Source organism: Oryza glaberrima, chromosome 3 (genome assembly GCF_000147395.1).
Source record: "Oryza glaberrima chromosome 3, OglaRS2, whole genome shotgun sequence".
Classification (NCBI taxonomy): domain Eukaryota; kingdom Viridiplantae; phylum Streptophyta; class Magnoliopsida; order Poales; family Poaceae; genus Oryza; species Oryza glaberrima.
In genome coordinates this window covers 2,033,679-2,048,110 of record NC_068328.1, presented here as the reverse complement: position 1 = coordinate 2,048,110, position 14,432 = coordinate 2,033,679, and the positions used below count along the sequence as shown (strand labels likewise).

Here is a 14,432-nt window from a genome sequence, read left to right as displayed (position 1 = left end):
AATTTATCTGTATAGGAACAAAATATAGGAAATCAAAGGAAATTTCTCTTTCCTAAAGTAACTATAGAGATAAGGTGTAGGACATTTTCTTCTTAAAAAGTTCTTATGAACTATGGGTATTTATTTTTATTCCTTCGTATTTTTTGGACTACCCATGTGGATTGAAACTCGTCCAAACCGTGCACCTCTAAAAGGTCAACTGGAATAAAAAAAAATCTGTATCAGTACTTTGGCAATTATATTTCAGAAATTGTAATAGAATTTTTGCATGGTTTGCGTTTCATACTCACTTTCGATGGAAGTTGAGAGGATCTTGATATTGCACTACGGTTCCGAACAGGTAAAAACAAGCCAGACGGCAGTAAATACAGTAAAGAGGAGCAGTGTTCTGAATGAACATAATTGAACCTCTCCCGTCAGCAACCCGATTTCAATTCCTTGATACGATGCCTGTTGCTATACTACTCCTAGCTTACTGCTGCTGCACTGCTGACAATGGCTACCCTACATTCGTACCCTAGCATGTGTTTAGTTCAGAGGAAAATTTAGATTTTGATTAAAATTAAAGAAGATGCGATTAAAAAATAGTGTGTATGATAGGTTGATATAATGGAAAAGGACTGAAGTTTAGATCCAAACTTTAATCTAAAGACAGCCCTAATATCAACCCCCGTCACCCTTTCTCCGGTTTCTGCCACCATTTTCTCCTGCGGATTTTTCTTCGCCGCGCCGGTTGCACCGGGAAAAATGGGTTCTCCGTCTGTCGCGCGGGCTCCACCGATGTGTCACCGTGCGCCTGATTTCAGTAAATTTCTAAGCTAAAAGCACGGCCTGGGTTAGTTCTTACCTTTTTCTTTAAATGTCTAATTTTTTTATCGCATCAAAACTTTCCTGCACATACAAATTTTTAACTTTTCAACACATCGTTTTAATTTTAATTAAAATTTTAATTTTAGTGAGAACTAAAACACACCTTAGAGCCGACGAGTTTAGCTGCTAGCGCGATCAATGCCACGGGTGGTGCGGAATTGCTGAAAGTCCCAAAGACCGAACGAGCAAGTAAGCAACAGATGATGGGTCATGGATTAGCGAAGAAACCGGTAACAACTGGATACAGGTTTCATACAGTTTTCAACTGTTTCATATTCTGACTTATATAAAAAAAATAATTTCTGTCAATATCATGTTAATGGCGTTACTGAATAGCTAAATTAGGAGTAACAACTATAGGAAATTTCTAGACAACCGAAAACCTTTTTTTAATGGATGATATCGTTTCTCACAGTTTTATCTCTCTACATGGAATTCTCACGAAACACCGTCGAGAAGAATATTCAGTTTGCGTGAAAAGAAAAAAACAGCCCCTCAAATGCGCCCTGATTTTTGCGCCACGTGCACGCATGTTTATCCTCACTTTTAAAAGAGAATGAAAAGTGGTTCAACTTTCCGGTACATGGAATTTACACGAGTACGTCCAAAGCCGGCAAATACTGGGGAGCTAGGCCGTACTTCACGTGTACGTACTAATCACCATTTCAAACTTTCAAATTTTCGAAACACTCCCATTAGAAGACGAGGTAATTCACTAATTCCACCAGCAATTAACACACTAATGCCAATGCCTGCATCGTGCCGTGACACACGGTGTGTAGGCTGTAGGCTGGAGTAGCCGTGTAGTACTCCGTCCTCGTCGATCTCCATATCTTCTTCCCGTACGTGTAGTAGTACTACGTACTAAAACGGCGAGACGCTCATTACTTCTTCGGAAGGGCACTTGAATTCCTTCGCAGAAACTGTCAAATGCGTTAATTGCGAGCGAGTCCGTGTGTCGGCGCCTAGTACATCTACACACACGTGGCTCCTCGTCGGGTCGCCTTCGTACGGTGTTGTACGCCATGTTTATTGTAAACTTGAATGGAGAAGATACGGCTCAATCACTTTAACTAATTCGTTCCTCCTTCATAAAAATCAAGAGATGTTGGAGTAGCTTTACATTGGACACGAAAGCTCACAACTACACTTATATCAGTAAATATCTGTAGAAGATAAATTACTTTTAACTTTTTTTAATTATACTACCACTATAACTTGTCACAACAAAAGAATATATATAATGTTCTAAAGAGTTTTTTTTAATTTTGGGAGTACCTAAATACACGTTTGGTACAACCCCTACTATATTCTTCTCCCGTGAAGTAAAATTTGTAACAAATACTTTTAAGTTTTGAATAACATAGAGTAAAATTATCGCTCTGCTTTGGTGTTTGTTTATTTATTGGTTAGCGGCGATCGATCCGGTGCTAATATTTTCTTAGGTTATGTATAGGCGATATTGGTGCGTGGTATATGGCGGTGTGTGTTTTTACCTTTTTTCTGGCTACTGCCTTCGAGGGTGTTAGCCTTTTTCTTTTCCTCCTGCTTTATTCAATCATCACACCGTCTGGTGTTGGTCGTTGTCATTGCTACGATTCTTCTCTAAAAAAAAGTAATTATGTCGTAAACACGGAGCAGTATTTCCGTCACCCCTAAATTAGGAGGGAGCTGTATCAAAACGGTCCAATTACTTCTCGTGTATATTAACGGGAGGAGAGAGGAGAAAGAGCAAGAGAGGGCAGGGCACTGGCTGTTTAGCTACTGTCTATAGCTAGGTTTGGTGCCACTGTGCAGGGAGAGGGGAGAATAGTTTAAGGAGCAGGTCTTTGATTGCACTGCGGGCAGCGATTCCCGGCCCTGACTCTTCATTCGCGGGCTCAGCTTGGACAGTGACACGCCTTGAATTCAGCTGCTACAGAGCATGCACACAGCTGCTGCTGACGCCAAACTAGGCGGATTCTGTTCTATGCCAACTCCAATCCATTGCACATGCGGCAAATGCTGCAGCAGAAGCACACACAGTACTTGCTTGAGTTCCTGGGTGAACTATACACTTCAATAGACAAGTGACATTATTGTGTGTTTTAAAACCGGCCCCAAAAACCATATCGAAAACCAAATGTAATAATAAAGATCTAAAACTGACCATGACAGCAAAACATAATGGTCCCTCCGTCCTTTTTTGATCAATACCAAAACATCCATTATTTTGAAATTAATGTCCATCGATCAAAGTGTTTCGTTCGTGTCAACAAAAAAAAATTATTCACACACATTAAATGTTGCATGAGTTGAATCGAAAGAAACTAATCTTGATTGGTTGCATGCATACATGGTATTCCAGCGCATTTGCTCTTTACACAAATAAGTAGGGCCGTGCACAAGGGCGTGCGGCCTGTGCGACCGTACGGGGCCTCCAAATTTTCAGGATCTCAAAAAATCAGCCCAACCGAAGAAGACCCGTGTATTTGTGTGAGGCTAGAGCGCCAGAACCCCGTTCGAGTCCACGCGTATCTCCGCGCGGCGACTTCGTGTGCGTGGCACTTCGTATTCTCAACTCCGAGCCCTAAGACCCCACGGTGTTTTGTATTCTCTTTCATTTTCGTATATGTGACTTATTCAATTCGTCTCGAGTCTCGACGTCTCGTCTCCTCCGAGCACCAGACCACCAGCCGGCTCATCCAATTTCACATTTTCATTCAACCAGAAAATAGTAACTTAGCAAGCAACCAACAAGTATGGCTCTAGGCAGCAAGCCAGCAGCAACAACGAACATTCTCCGTTTTCAGTTTGACAGATTTTGATTATGCAAAACAAGAACTAAAAAATATATTCCCTCCATTCCAAAATATAGGGCACAACTACTTTTTAAAGTGGTTTTATAATATAGGACGTGCAATTAACTAGCACATTCTCTCCCCTAAATTATTATTATTTTAAATCCTATACTCATAAGATCTTTAATTCTATTGGTTGCATGTATTGTATTAATTGGGGTGATTTATGACAACAATAAGATATTAATTATTTCTTGGTCTTTGGGTTAAAGGTGGTTGTGTCTTATATTTTGGAATGGAGGGAGTATTATTCTTGATATATCGTATTTGCTCTGTAGTATATATATTATTTTAGCTATAATAGTACTTGATTTAGGTCTCACTTAGAGCCTTGTACAGTGCTTACAAATTTGACGGCACGGCCCTGCAAATAAACAAAGAGACACTTTGTTATATGATGATTATTTTGAGAAAACTTAAAAATAATTAGGTGACGATCAAATTGGGAAAGAATTTTTTTTAAAAAAAGTTTAGTTGAAACCTATCTAAGACACTGATTATAAAGGATACTTCTCGATACAATATAATTACGACGGATCATAGTTATAAACGACCTTTGAATGGCAATATCGTTGGTCAACCGTTCCTCTCGTATACTAAACACTGTTATGCAGTTGTAACACACGTGCCTTTCTATTTAATAAAAGAGTTTAAGACGGAATCCGATTTTACTACTGTTAGTACCTAATAAAACTGTAAGTTCTAATTTATAACCGACAGAGTATATTTATTCGACACAAATGTTCATCTGAAAAATATGCTCGTTAGTTCGAAATGAAATCATCCGTTAGTATACATGCAGTTTAGCAGACGGTGAACGAGTATCTGATCAGGATCCATTAATTAGCACGCAATATCTGACTTTGGTCATTAAGGCATTTAAGAAGCCATTGGCCGTGGGGATTACTACTGATTACACAAGGGTAAAAACAACAGGCTATACCGCTATACCAATGTGGAGTACGAGACGAGTACGAGTACGAGTAGTGGAGTACTAGTAGCCAATGTAGAGTACTACTCCGGTAGAGCAGCTATACACATATTTTTAAAAGATAAAGCAAGAGAGAAAAGATTAGCGAGCTACAGATCTATAGCTAGCTGCAGTACGGACTCTAAGACGTAATATATATATATACATATATATGACATGTGGGACCAGATATTAATAGTATCATAAGTAACTATTATATGAATTAGTATCTATTACAATACATTAGTTATAGATGATTTAATCCTAGTAGTAGTAGGCTATCCTAGCGTAGCAGGTACGAGTAGCAGTGGAGCGCGCCGTGGCGACACGAGCGCATGCAGCAGCAGCCAGCAGCGGCTAGCATCGGAGTGTGGGTAGCGGTCATTATTGTCTCGCCACGTAGGTACACGGCTCCCCACGTAATGAAGCGAATCCGTCGTCCTTGTCTTACCGTCGCCACGTGCGCGCGGCCTCTCCGCGTCAGGGGTATCCAATGGCAAGTACTCCTACCTCCTTCTCCTTCCTCTGCTTCCGCTGCTGCTGCGACTATTAATCTACTGCTAGAACTCGATGTTGCGACGTTGGGTGATCTATGGCTTCGATCGTTACTCCACCGGAGTATAGCACTACAGCCACGCATGGATGCATGCATCTGTCCACGAAGGATCATTTCGGGTGCATCTTAAGGACCCTTAGAATCACTGGAACGGAAAAAAAAAAGGAAGAATAGAAAAAAAAATATAACTCTAATAGGAACGTAAATAAAACAGAAACTAAGAGAAAAATATAGGAGGACTAACCATTTAATTGGGCCACAGAAAAATCATATAGATTTGACTTTTGAGAAGAGACAAGGACTCAAATAATTCTTTTTATAAGGTTCTATCTCATGTTAAAATCCCTCCAAAACTTACATGGAAAAAGATATTCTATAGGTATTTTATATGATTCATTCTTTTAATTTAAAAGACTATATAGAAAAAAAATAATTTAGGAATAAAATCCCCTAAAATTTCTATGAATTTTATTGAATTAGAAGGCTATATAGGAATTAGGGGCGGAGGCAGCTATGGACCTATGACATATCGGGGCATTGGGCTCGAGCCCGCAGTTTAGCTTCATAATCATGCTTAAATTCTTGTGAGCTACCATGTATTTTTTTTAAGAAAATCAATATCCAATTATTGAAGTCTTACTTAAACTCTAGGTTTCGCCACTATTTTGTCCCCTACTTTAACAAATATCAATTTATTTGTCCTACACTTTACCAAACTCTAATGCATTGATTTCTCGAGAAAATGAAGTCTTGTGCAACAAATGAGACGGGAAAGATAAAATCATTTTGAGACGGAGAGAGCACGTGAGGCAAATAGGAGGGCAAAACCGAGTGTTTCCATGTTTTTTAAGCAGTACTGCATCTATTTTAAAATTTAAGCAATTCTAAACTCTTTAGAAAACAAATAAGTTGGAGAGAAAATATTCTCATTTACAGTCGCTTTAGTGCTTAAATTCCTTTCTCGTCGATTTTATTGGCCAGAAATATATAGATTTTCGTACATTGAACTTAATACTCTAGTATATATGTTTATACGTATTACTATAGTAGTAGTGTACACACTTTAAATCCTAAAAATATGGGAGTATTTTGGAGCATTTTGAAACAAGCTACTCCACTAAATTATAAATATATTATTTTCAGTACAGAGGTATAGTATGAGTAGTTTCTTTCAACCGTGCAGTACAGTATTTCATGAAGCATCATATCATGCTGTAAAGAGCGGCGAATATGGGGTGGTACTAGTACTAAGCTACTCACTCCGTCTTAAAAAAACAAATTCTGAATTTCCGTGTCTAATGTTTGACTATCCGTCTTATATAATTTTTTTTATAATTAGTATTTTTCATTGTTGTTAGATGATAACATATGATTAATACTTTATGCGTGACTTGTCTTTTTAATTTTTTTATTAATTTTTTTTAAATAAGACAAACGGTTATACGTTGGATATGGAAACCTAGGTTTGTTTTTTTCGGAGAGAGTAGAGGTGCTGTACATATACCTAAATTTCATCGACGTCATGACATGACCTGCGTCGTACCGGAATGATGCAACTTTGGAGATTCCCTTCAATGGCTGACTCGATGTGTACATTTTTTGGTCCCATGCCACCTTTGGCATCCGGTAAACAATGAGACAATCAGACAACTAAACAAAGGGAGATTTTTCTGCCTGCTCGATCGACATACTACTTGGATTCTACTGTATGTTGATAGACTCGAGTGTTCAAAAAGACAAAGTACGTAGAATCAGCAATGAAAGGATTTGACCGTGTGCCGAGAGAACTTATAATTACTGTATTCCAATTACTCCAGTTCTTATTACCTTCATCCTCAGCTATATATTCCCCTCTTTGGATGCGGTCGCTCCTGCAATGGGCACCGTATTCTCCTGCAAATCCTGTAGCGTACGTGTACGTAATGCCAGTATATCAGCCCCAGCTGCTTGCAGTGCAGTTGCAGAAGCTGTCAAGTATTATACGCGAATACGCGATACGCAGTCCTCTCCCTGGACCAGCTGAAGCCTGAAAGAGCCTGAATAATGGAACAAACTGGCCTGTACGTACACTCATGTTGATCCGCTCCTTGTCGCAAGCTTGTTTGTTCGGTCCGCACACGCATAGATTTTAGTCTTCTTCTCATCGACTTTGGCTTAAATTTCTCCAGAAATTAAGAACCAAATCACAAATCACGACGCAAAATGGCCCTCTCCCTCCATGCATAAGGTTGCATATCCCATCCTTCTCGAGCTGGGCGCAAGTTTGCAACCGCTAGCTGTTGAGAGTGTTGACTCTGTTGGCCACTGGTTGCGGCCGGGCCCTACCATTCTCTGAACTCTTTTGTTAGCTTTTGTTTGTTCCCAGTTTAAAAGTGGCATAATCTTTCAGAGTTTTTAGGCTGGGCCGGCCCCCCCGTGCGCACAAAGGCCACCCTTTTCAGCTTCACTTCGTATACCGGAGAAGGCAGCTGTATATTGCCACTGTTATCTGTACACACAGGCCACAGTTGCTAGCTTTCGACTTGTGTTTTTACAGCTAAACACTGGTTCATGCCCCCTGCTACGTGTGTCAGCTGCTGCAGGCTTTGTATATGTGGGTATTGGAATCCAATGCAGCCAACGGTAACTAGTACACCCCCTTTTTTTTTTTTATGTTTACTACTACAGCATGCATGACTTGCATTAGTAAAAAGGTCAGGTGATTAGGGAGGAAACTACCATGGGAAAAGACTGATCGCCTTTTAGCCGTGGAGTATACGATTTTTGTTCGTACTAGGGCAATACAACGCCAGTGAATGCGACATTGGCTACTGCACCTCGAAGCGTACATCCATACCGCGATACGATAACGAAATGCCATAACTCTATACGTAGTACGTGCCTACGCCATTTTCTGCACTGCGCAATTGCAGCAGTATACAGGAGTAGTACGTACTACACTCCTGCAGGCCCTGCTACTGCTACGTTTTGCTCTAAAAAAAAAAGGCACAAAAAGAAACACGAGAGCATCTTGGCACTGTATATTCTCGGCCGCGGGACACTCAACCCCGCCAAAATTTCGAAATCTCCCGCCGAAGTTTCGCGCCAAGAAGCAGCCGCCGCCGCCGCCGCCACCACCACCGCGCGGTGCAGTGGCACGTGTGGCGCCGGAAAGGTCGAGGCAAAGTGGTCAAACCCCCGCCACTCATGTCACCCCCCACCACTCACCAACTGCGCCACGTCTCCTCGCCGCTCCACCGTCACTGACCAGGTGGGCCACCCACCCCACCTCCGCGACCATGCTGGGTGGTGTGGGGGTAGCGTTTCGTGTCCGTTTCGGGTGGCACCACCCGCCGTCAGTGCGCCCGGTCGGTCGGGGCCCCTTCGCCACGCAACGCGCCCGAAACCGCTCGAGAAGCTCGAAGAAATAAAACAAACCCCGCCGCGTCGTCGTCGTCCGGCGTGCGCGTTTTCCTCAGCATCCAACGGGAAAAAACGTCGAAACACACGTACGCTAGCCAGTGCCGTGGTGCGGTGCACGGCCGCTGCGATTCCGCGGACGAACCGAAGGGTAGAGGGTTAGACGGGATGATTTCGCGTCGGCGTGCGTGGGATTCAGGGGCGCCGTCGTGCCGGCGCCCGTGTCCGTGGCTGTGGCGGAAAATTGATGGCGCCGGATGGGGGATGGCCCCTCCAATCACGCACGGAATCCGCTGCCACCCACACACAAATACGGCCGCGATTGATAGGAGGGCCATCATGAAGGAGCGGCAGGTTGTTGCAGGGCATGGCCCCGTGCAAAAACACAGCCAAACAACGAGCTGCACACGGGTCGGCCTCGCTGCTGGGCAACTGCTTCTGCCTCGAACCACTAGCTCGGCTGCTTTGAGCAGATATACATGATGCAGATCCGTGTAACGCTACGGGCGACATGACCAGCAGCGAGATTTTCGTCACCAGATGATGGGTATCGTCGTGGCAGATGGATCATCCTCGCATCCATTTACTACTACTACTGGCGAAATGGTCCTGGATTTCTTATACGGCTTTGCAAGGATCAAGAAAAACAGCAGCGTCCGGCCGGCGGCCAACACGCATTCCTACTACTCTGAGTCGTGTCCGTGGGCCTGAATCGTGTGTAGTACTACTCCAGTCGAGTGAATGGGCGAAGCAGAGCTCTATAATGCGTCGTGGTACTGAACATTTTTGTAGAGTGAAGGCGACAAGCAAAGGAGAAGTGAAGGGCATCAATGTATCATTATCATAACATTTTGTTGCCATTCTGCGATGCGATGCAACTGGCTCTGGAGATCCCGCATCATTATCGTCTGAAGCGGAATTGATTAAACCTGCAGCGTAAGTGACGCAAGGCATTCAGAGTTTCAGAGTCGTATGCTTTGGGTTTGTCGCTTTGTTTACTAAAATTGCCAGCGAGTACTGAGTACGAGTTGTAGTACAGCATCATTGTTCAAGATATAGCCGGTCAGATCTGGACCGCAGAAATGCAGAAATGTATTTTTGTCACGGCAAAATCTACCTCTCCAAGGTAACCAATACAAATGGCATCTTGAATATGGGCCGTGAAATTCGGTCCAGAAGGGGCCTTTTGGGCTGAAATTGCTCAGTTTTGGGCCTGAAAAGTTCAAATTACCCCGCTTCTTCTGTTCTCCGAGAAAACCCAAGCGAAGAGGGCGACGTCGAGGTCGTCGTCCTCGACGGCTTCGCCGGCCGCGCAAACCGCCGAACACCTCGCCTTCGCGCGACCAAGGCGGCCTCTCGCTGTCGCCTCGCCTCCCTCCCCGACGACTCCGCCGCGTCCCCGTCAAAAAACAGCATCCACCGCCGCCATCTCCGCAATGGTGGCCGCGTCGCCGCTGGCTCCTCCTCGCGATGGCCCTCCCCTGCGCCTTCCTCTCCGCCGCCGCCGCCGCCAACGCCACCTCCTTCTCGTCGTCGCCGGAATCCAGGCGATGCCGTTCAGTACACCGCGTTCCCTCCCGACCAAGGCCTCCCCTCGCGCCGCCGGCCCGTGTGATGGGCAAGGGTAATAGCAAGAGGAAGGCGGCGAACACCCGGCTGTGGATGCGGCTGGATCGGCGGGGCGGGTGCGAGATGATCCTGTGCGATAAGTCCTTCGTCGCCCGCCGCTCCGGCTTGCCGGCGCGCGACCTCCGCGTCCTCGGCCCCCTCCTCTCCCGCTCCCCCAGCATCCTCGGTGAGCTGCTGCTGTAAATTTTTTTATCCCTCCTAGTGCGATTGATCTATCCATTATTCGAGACCATGTAGATGAAGATTCGCATTGGAATTTTGGTTTTGATTTTGCAGCGAGGGAGAAGGCTATGGTAATCAATCTGGAATTTGTTAGAGCAATGGTAACTGCTGATGAGGTGCTGGTGCTGGAACCTCTTGCTCAAGAGGTTCTCCCTTTCGTTGAGAAATTAAGGAAGCATTTCCCACTGAAAAGTCTGGATGTTGATGATGTCTCTACCCATATGCATACGGAAAACCAAGATGGCGAACTTGCTCAAGATGTTTCCTGTTATGAGGTAGAAGGGGCCAACCATGAGCTTCCATTTGAGTTTCAGGTTTTGGATTTCGCCCTAGAAGCAGTGTGCTTGTCGTACAACTCCACCATATCTGACCTTAACAGGAGTGCCATTGCTGTGCTGGATGATCTGATGAAGAGTGTCAGCACTAGGAATCTTGAGCGCGTCCGGAGCCTGAAAAGCAGCCTCACTCGCTTGCTTGCAAGTGTGCAGAAGGTATCATTACTTCATTAGAATGTACATCTTTGATCCGTTGATATCTCTCAAGTATCACTCACATCCTTTTGTTCATTTCTACTAACAAACGGTACACCATTTGCTTAGCTATCTTAGTCTGAATTTCTGAACAATAGTATATGCAATACGTATGGTGTCAATAACAAAGCACGTTTAGATCTTCAAAAGGCCTGCAAACATAAATCCAATTATCATTTATTGTATATAGTTCTGTAATTTTTCTCATACTTCACAAAGCTCATCCATCTCATTTAACCTACTTTTTCTTCAAAATGATATTGCCTTTCAAAAATTCCAGGTCAGAGATGAAGTAGAGCATATTTTGGATGATAATGAAGCTATGGCACATCTGTGTACAGCAAGGAAAACAAAAGGACAGAAGGATTTATTGAACACCATTTTATTTCCAGAAACAAGACTCTGTAGAACACACTCTAGTATTGAGAACAGTACTGGCATTCGTACATGTGTTCCTTCGGATAGCGATGCTCATATCTTAGATATGTTATTGGAAGCCTATTTCAAGCAGCTTGATGGGATTCGCAACAGAATTTTCTTGGTTAGTTCTTTTCTTTCCCTTGCATTATAGTATTTGGTTAGAGGGACATAATTCTTATGGTAGTTCCCATATATCATAAATCACGCTGATCGTGCAAAGAATTCTCCTTTGTAAATTTCACAGGTTCGGCAGTATATTGTTGACACAGAAGATTATATCAGCATCCAACTTGACAACAAACGGAATGAACTCCTAGGGCTCCAGCTTACCCTGATCATCGCATCCTTTGGCATAGCCATCAACACCTTCATAGCTGCGGCTTTTGCGATGAACATCCCTCACCATGGGTATCATTTCGTTATTGGAGTACCCTTTGGACAATTTGTTGGAGCCACCTCATTTTTATGCATGTCGATTGTCATACTGTTGTTCACATATGCCTGGAGGAACAGGTTGCTCTGCACTTGAGCTAGCACAACCTCAGAGTAATCAACAAGAGCCTCACCTCTCACCTGTGACACTGATTAGTATTCTTCTTCAGGATGCCTTAGAATTCCTGTTCTATTTGTGCTTCAGAAGTTCAGAATACCTCACCAACTGCTTCTCAATGTGGAAACGTGCAATCCATGGGTTATATATATTTCCTAATTTCCGACAATGTAAAACAAGTTGCACTTACTCTTATTTCATGTGAAGGGGAATCATTGTTATTTATATAGGAATGGTCCATATTCTGAATTTCCAAACTCCTATATTGGGCCTATTTCGCTACCATATTCGACGTGGGACCCATGTAGGTTGTTGTATTCTGCAGCTCCGTTTACCATGGAGTAGCGGAACAGGATCATTTGACTTAATTACTGTGTAGTTGAGCCACTGACATGTGAGTTATAGACTCATAGTAAAGTTGGATCCACATGTCAATGACTCAAGGGGTCTGCCTCCCTCCATTCTCCAATCGCCGATGCCGGCCGAGCTCCGTCGGCGAGGTACGTAAGGCAGTTTCAAATATTCGATGTGTGATTCTGCTTATCGGACCCTGTGCAACTGATCATGTCTCGGTCAAATTGACAGTGCCCAGCACACAATTATCAGCGCAACACGATGGAATTCGTTGTCGTCAATACACAATCCAACACCAGGTCTACATTATTGTCAACATTCGCAGGGTGAAAAGAAACAAAGGGAAAAAAAGAGAGAGAAAACTCTCTCTGTGTTTCATTTCTCTTCGATGTGTGTAACAGGGATGCCTCTGAGAGCTAATCACAGAGAAGCAAACCCCAGATGTTGTGGCTGAGGATTAGAAGCTGAGCCCGAGCTGTAGCCCGAAGGCTGCGTGGATTAGAAACAGGGTCATGATGCCGCTGCCGAGGAGTCCATGTGCATTTCTCAGCGAAGGATTACCCTGAAAAAGAACACAATGAGTTACACATACTGTTTCTGGCAGAATACTGAATCTTGCATGTTTTGAAAGCAAGTACTGAACTGAAAATTGTAATCTGAAGTTACCTCGAACAATGTCGGCAGGATAGACTGAATGGTAAGGAGTGCAAGGCCGATGATGCCGGTCACAGCATGCGGACTGCAAAGCCATTGCCAATGAAAGATCAGAAGGTAATTCAACCTAGTGTTACCTAGTGCCTGGAGCCCTGAACTCTCACTGATCAAACTTAACCTTCTGAATTCTGAGAGAGAAATCAGTAGAGTACCTCTCAAAGATTGGTTTGTCTGACGTGAGAAGAGCGGTGACTCCACCAGTGGCGCCAGCTGCGAAGAAGAAGAACATGCCGGCGAGGAGCTTCGGGTGAAGGTCCTTGGCCTTGGCCTTCTCTTCCTGAATGTATTCATGTGACACCATTCAGTCCAATCTTGTGATGCAAAATTCAGCACAATTGTAGTAGAAGGCAGTGCTACTTACAGGGTCATCCGATAGCTTGATCCTGAAGCCCAGGTATGTTCCGTAGCCACCCATTGCAAAGAGCACCACGGCCTGAAAAATTCAGAGAAATGAGTGGGTGATCAGCGGAGAGATTTCCCTCATGGCGAGCAAGAGAATGCAGGGAGTCCACCATGTTGCCGGGGTGGCCCCAGTGCACGAGCCAGCCGGGGAGGCCCCACGTCTTGACCAGCTCGACGAACGGCTCGAACACGGCGCGCACCGGCTCGGCCCCCGGCAGCAGCGCCGCCAGCAGGAGCGGGCACGGCGCCAGCGAGTAGAGCCGCGTCGTCGTCTGGCCGTCACCCGGCTGCTGCTGCTGCTGCACCCGCTCCCGCGGAGGTGGAGTGGCAGCGACAGCCGGAGGAGACCGCGTAGTAGCTCGCAGCGCTGCCCGGCGCGGCGTAGGTGGCACCGCGCCCGCGGGACGACGAGGCCCGCGCGGAGTCCTCGTCGACGAGGCGTGCGGGCGCAGGACGGCGGCGTAGCTCGCCATTGTCACGGCTACCCCCATGCCTCCTCCCTGTAGGCTGTTCACCGTCTACTACTCGTCAGTGTGGCCGTCGTGTGAGATGGAAAGTGAGCGAGGATAAAGTTGGGGAAGGCGAGAAAGGGGTAGGAGACGGAGGAGCGTGGAGGGAGGCAGGCCAAGTGAGGACGCATGATGCAAATGGGTTTTTCTTTTCTTTCATTTTGGTTTCATGGGTACTACGTACTAACAAATGGTTGGTGGTGACCTATCGGGAACCAACCACCGTTGTTACGCTTAAACTTAAAGTTCATAATTTAAGCCTAAGCGAATATAGAATTGTATTTGACTCTCCAGTGAATTGTCACTTCTAGAACTCTAGGATAGTTATGTTTTTGGAGATTAACTATATTTAGCGGTGATGAGCATCAGAACAAAACATTGTTAGTACAATGTCTAAATAGTGTACTCTCTTGAAACAATTGAAATGACCAAAAGGTACACTGCAAACAATTGAAAAAAAAGGGCAC

The 14,432-nt window shown here is 44.6% G+C and overlaps 2 protein-coding genes across 2 annotated transcripts; one reads left to right on the top strand and one right to left on the bottom strand.

The window, feature by feature from the left end:
• The first annotated feature begins 9,880 nt into the window (after nucleotides 1-9,880).
• Nucleotides 9,881-12,340, top strand: LOC127767157 (putative magnesium transporter MRS2-H). The gene is made up of 4 exons (XM_052292400.1): nucleotides 9,881-10,430; nucleotides 10,541-10,977; nucleotides 11,297-11,557; nucleotides 11,681-12,340. The coding sequence occupies exons 1-4, from the start codon at nucleotides 10,106-10,108 to the stop codon at nucleotides 11,963-11,965; spliced, it is 1,308 nt and encodes a 435-aa protein (XP_052148360.1). The 5' UTR covers nucleotides 9,881-10,105; the 3' UTR covers nucleotides 11,966-12,340.
• Nucleotides 12,341-12,585: 245 nt separating this feature from the next.
• Nucleotides 12,586-14,331, bottom strand: LOC127767159 (uncharacterized). Its single transcript, XM_052292403.1, has 5 exons — nucleotides 13,567-14,331; nucleotides 13,416-13,487; nucleotides 13,207-13,331; nucleotides 13,007-13,079; nucleotides 12,586-12,902 (listed from the first exon to the last, which is right to left on the bottom strand). Exons 1-5 carry the CDS (start codon nucleotides 13,945-13,947, stop codon nucleotides 12,798-12,800), a joined length of 756 nt encoding a protein of 251 aa, XP_052148363.1. The 5' UTR covers nucleotides 13,948-14,331; the 3' UTR covers nucleotides 12,586-12,797.
• Nucleotides 14,332-14,432: the final 101 nt, after the last annotated feature.

Coding starts and splice junctions, on each gene's coding strand:
- LOC127767157 (XM_052292400.1), top strand. CDS start 10,106: ATGGCCCTCCCCTGCGCCTTCCTCTCCGCCGCCGCCGCCGCCAACGCC. Junction 10,431..10,540: donor CCGCTCCCCCAGCATCCTCG/GTGAGCTGCTGC, acceptor TTGATTTTGCAG/CGAGGGAGAAGGCTATGGTA. Junction 11,558..11,680: donor TTCGCAACAGAATTTTCTTG/GTTAGTTCTTTT, acceptor TAAATTTCACAG/GTTCGGCAGTATATTGTTGA.
- LOC127767159 (XM_052292403.1), bottom strand. CDS start 13,947: ATGGGGGTAGCCGTGACAATGGCGAGCTACGCCGCCGTCCTGCGCCCG. Junction 13,332..13,415: donor TCAAGCTATCGGATGACCCT/GTAAGTAGCACT, acceptor GAATACATTCAG/GAAGAGAAGGCCAAGGCCAA. Junction 12,903..13,006: donor TCCTGCCGACATTGTTCGAG/GTAACTTCAGAT, acceptor GTTCTTTTTCAG/GGTAATCCTTCGCTGAGAAA.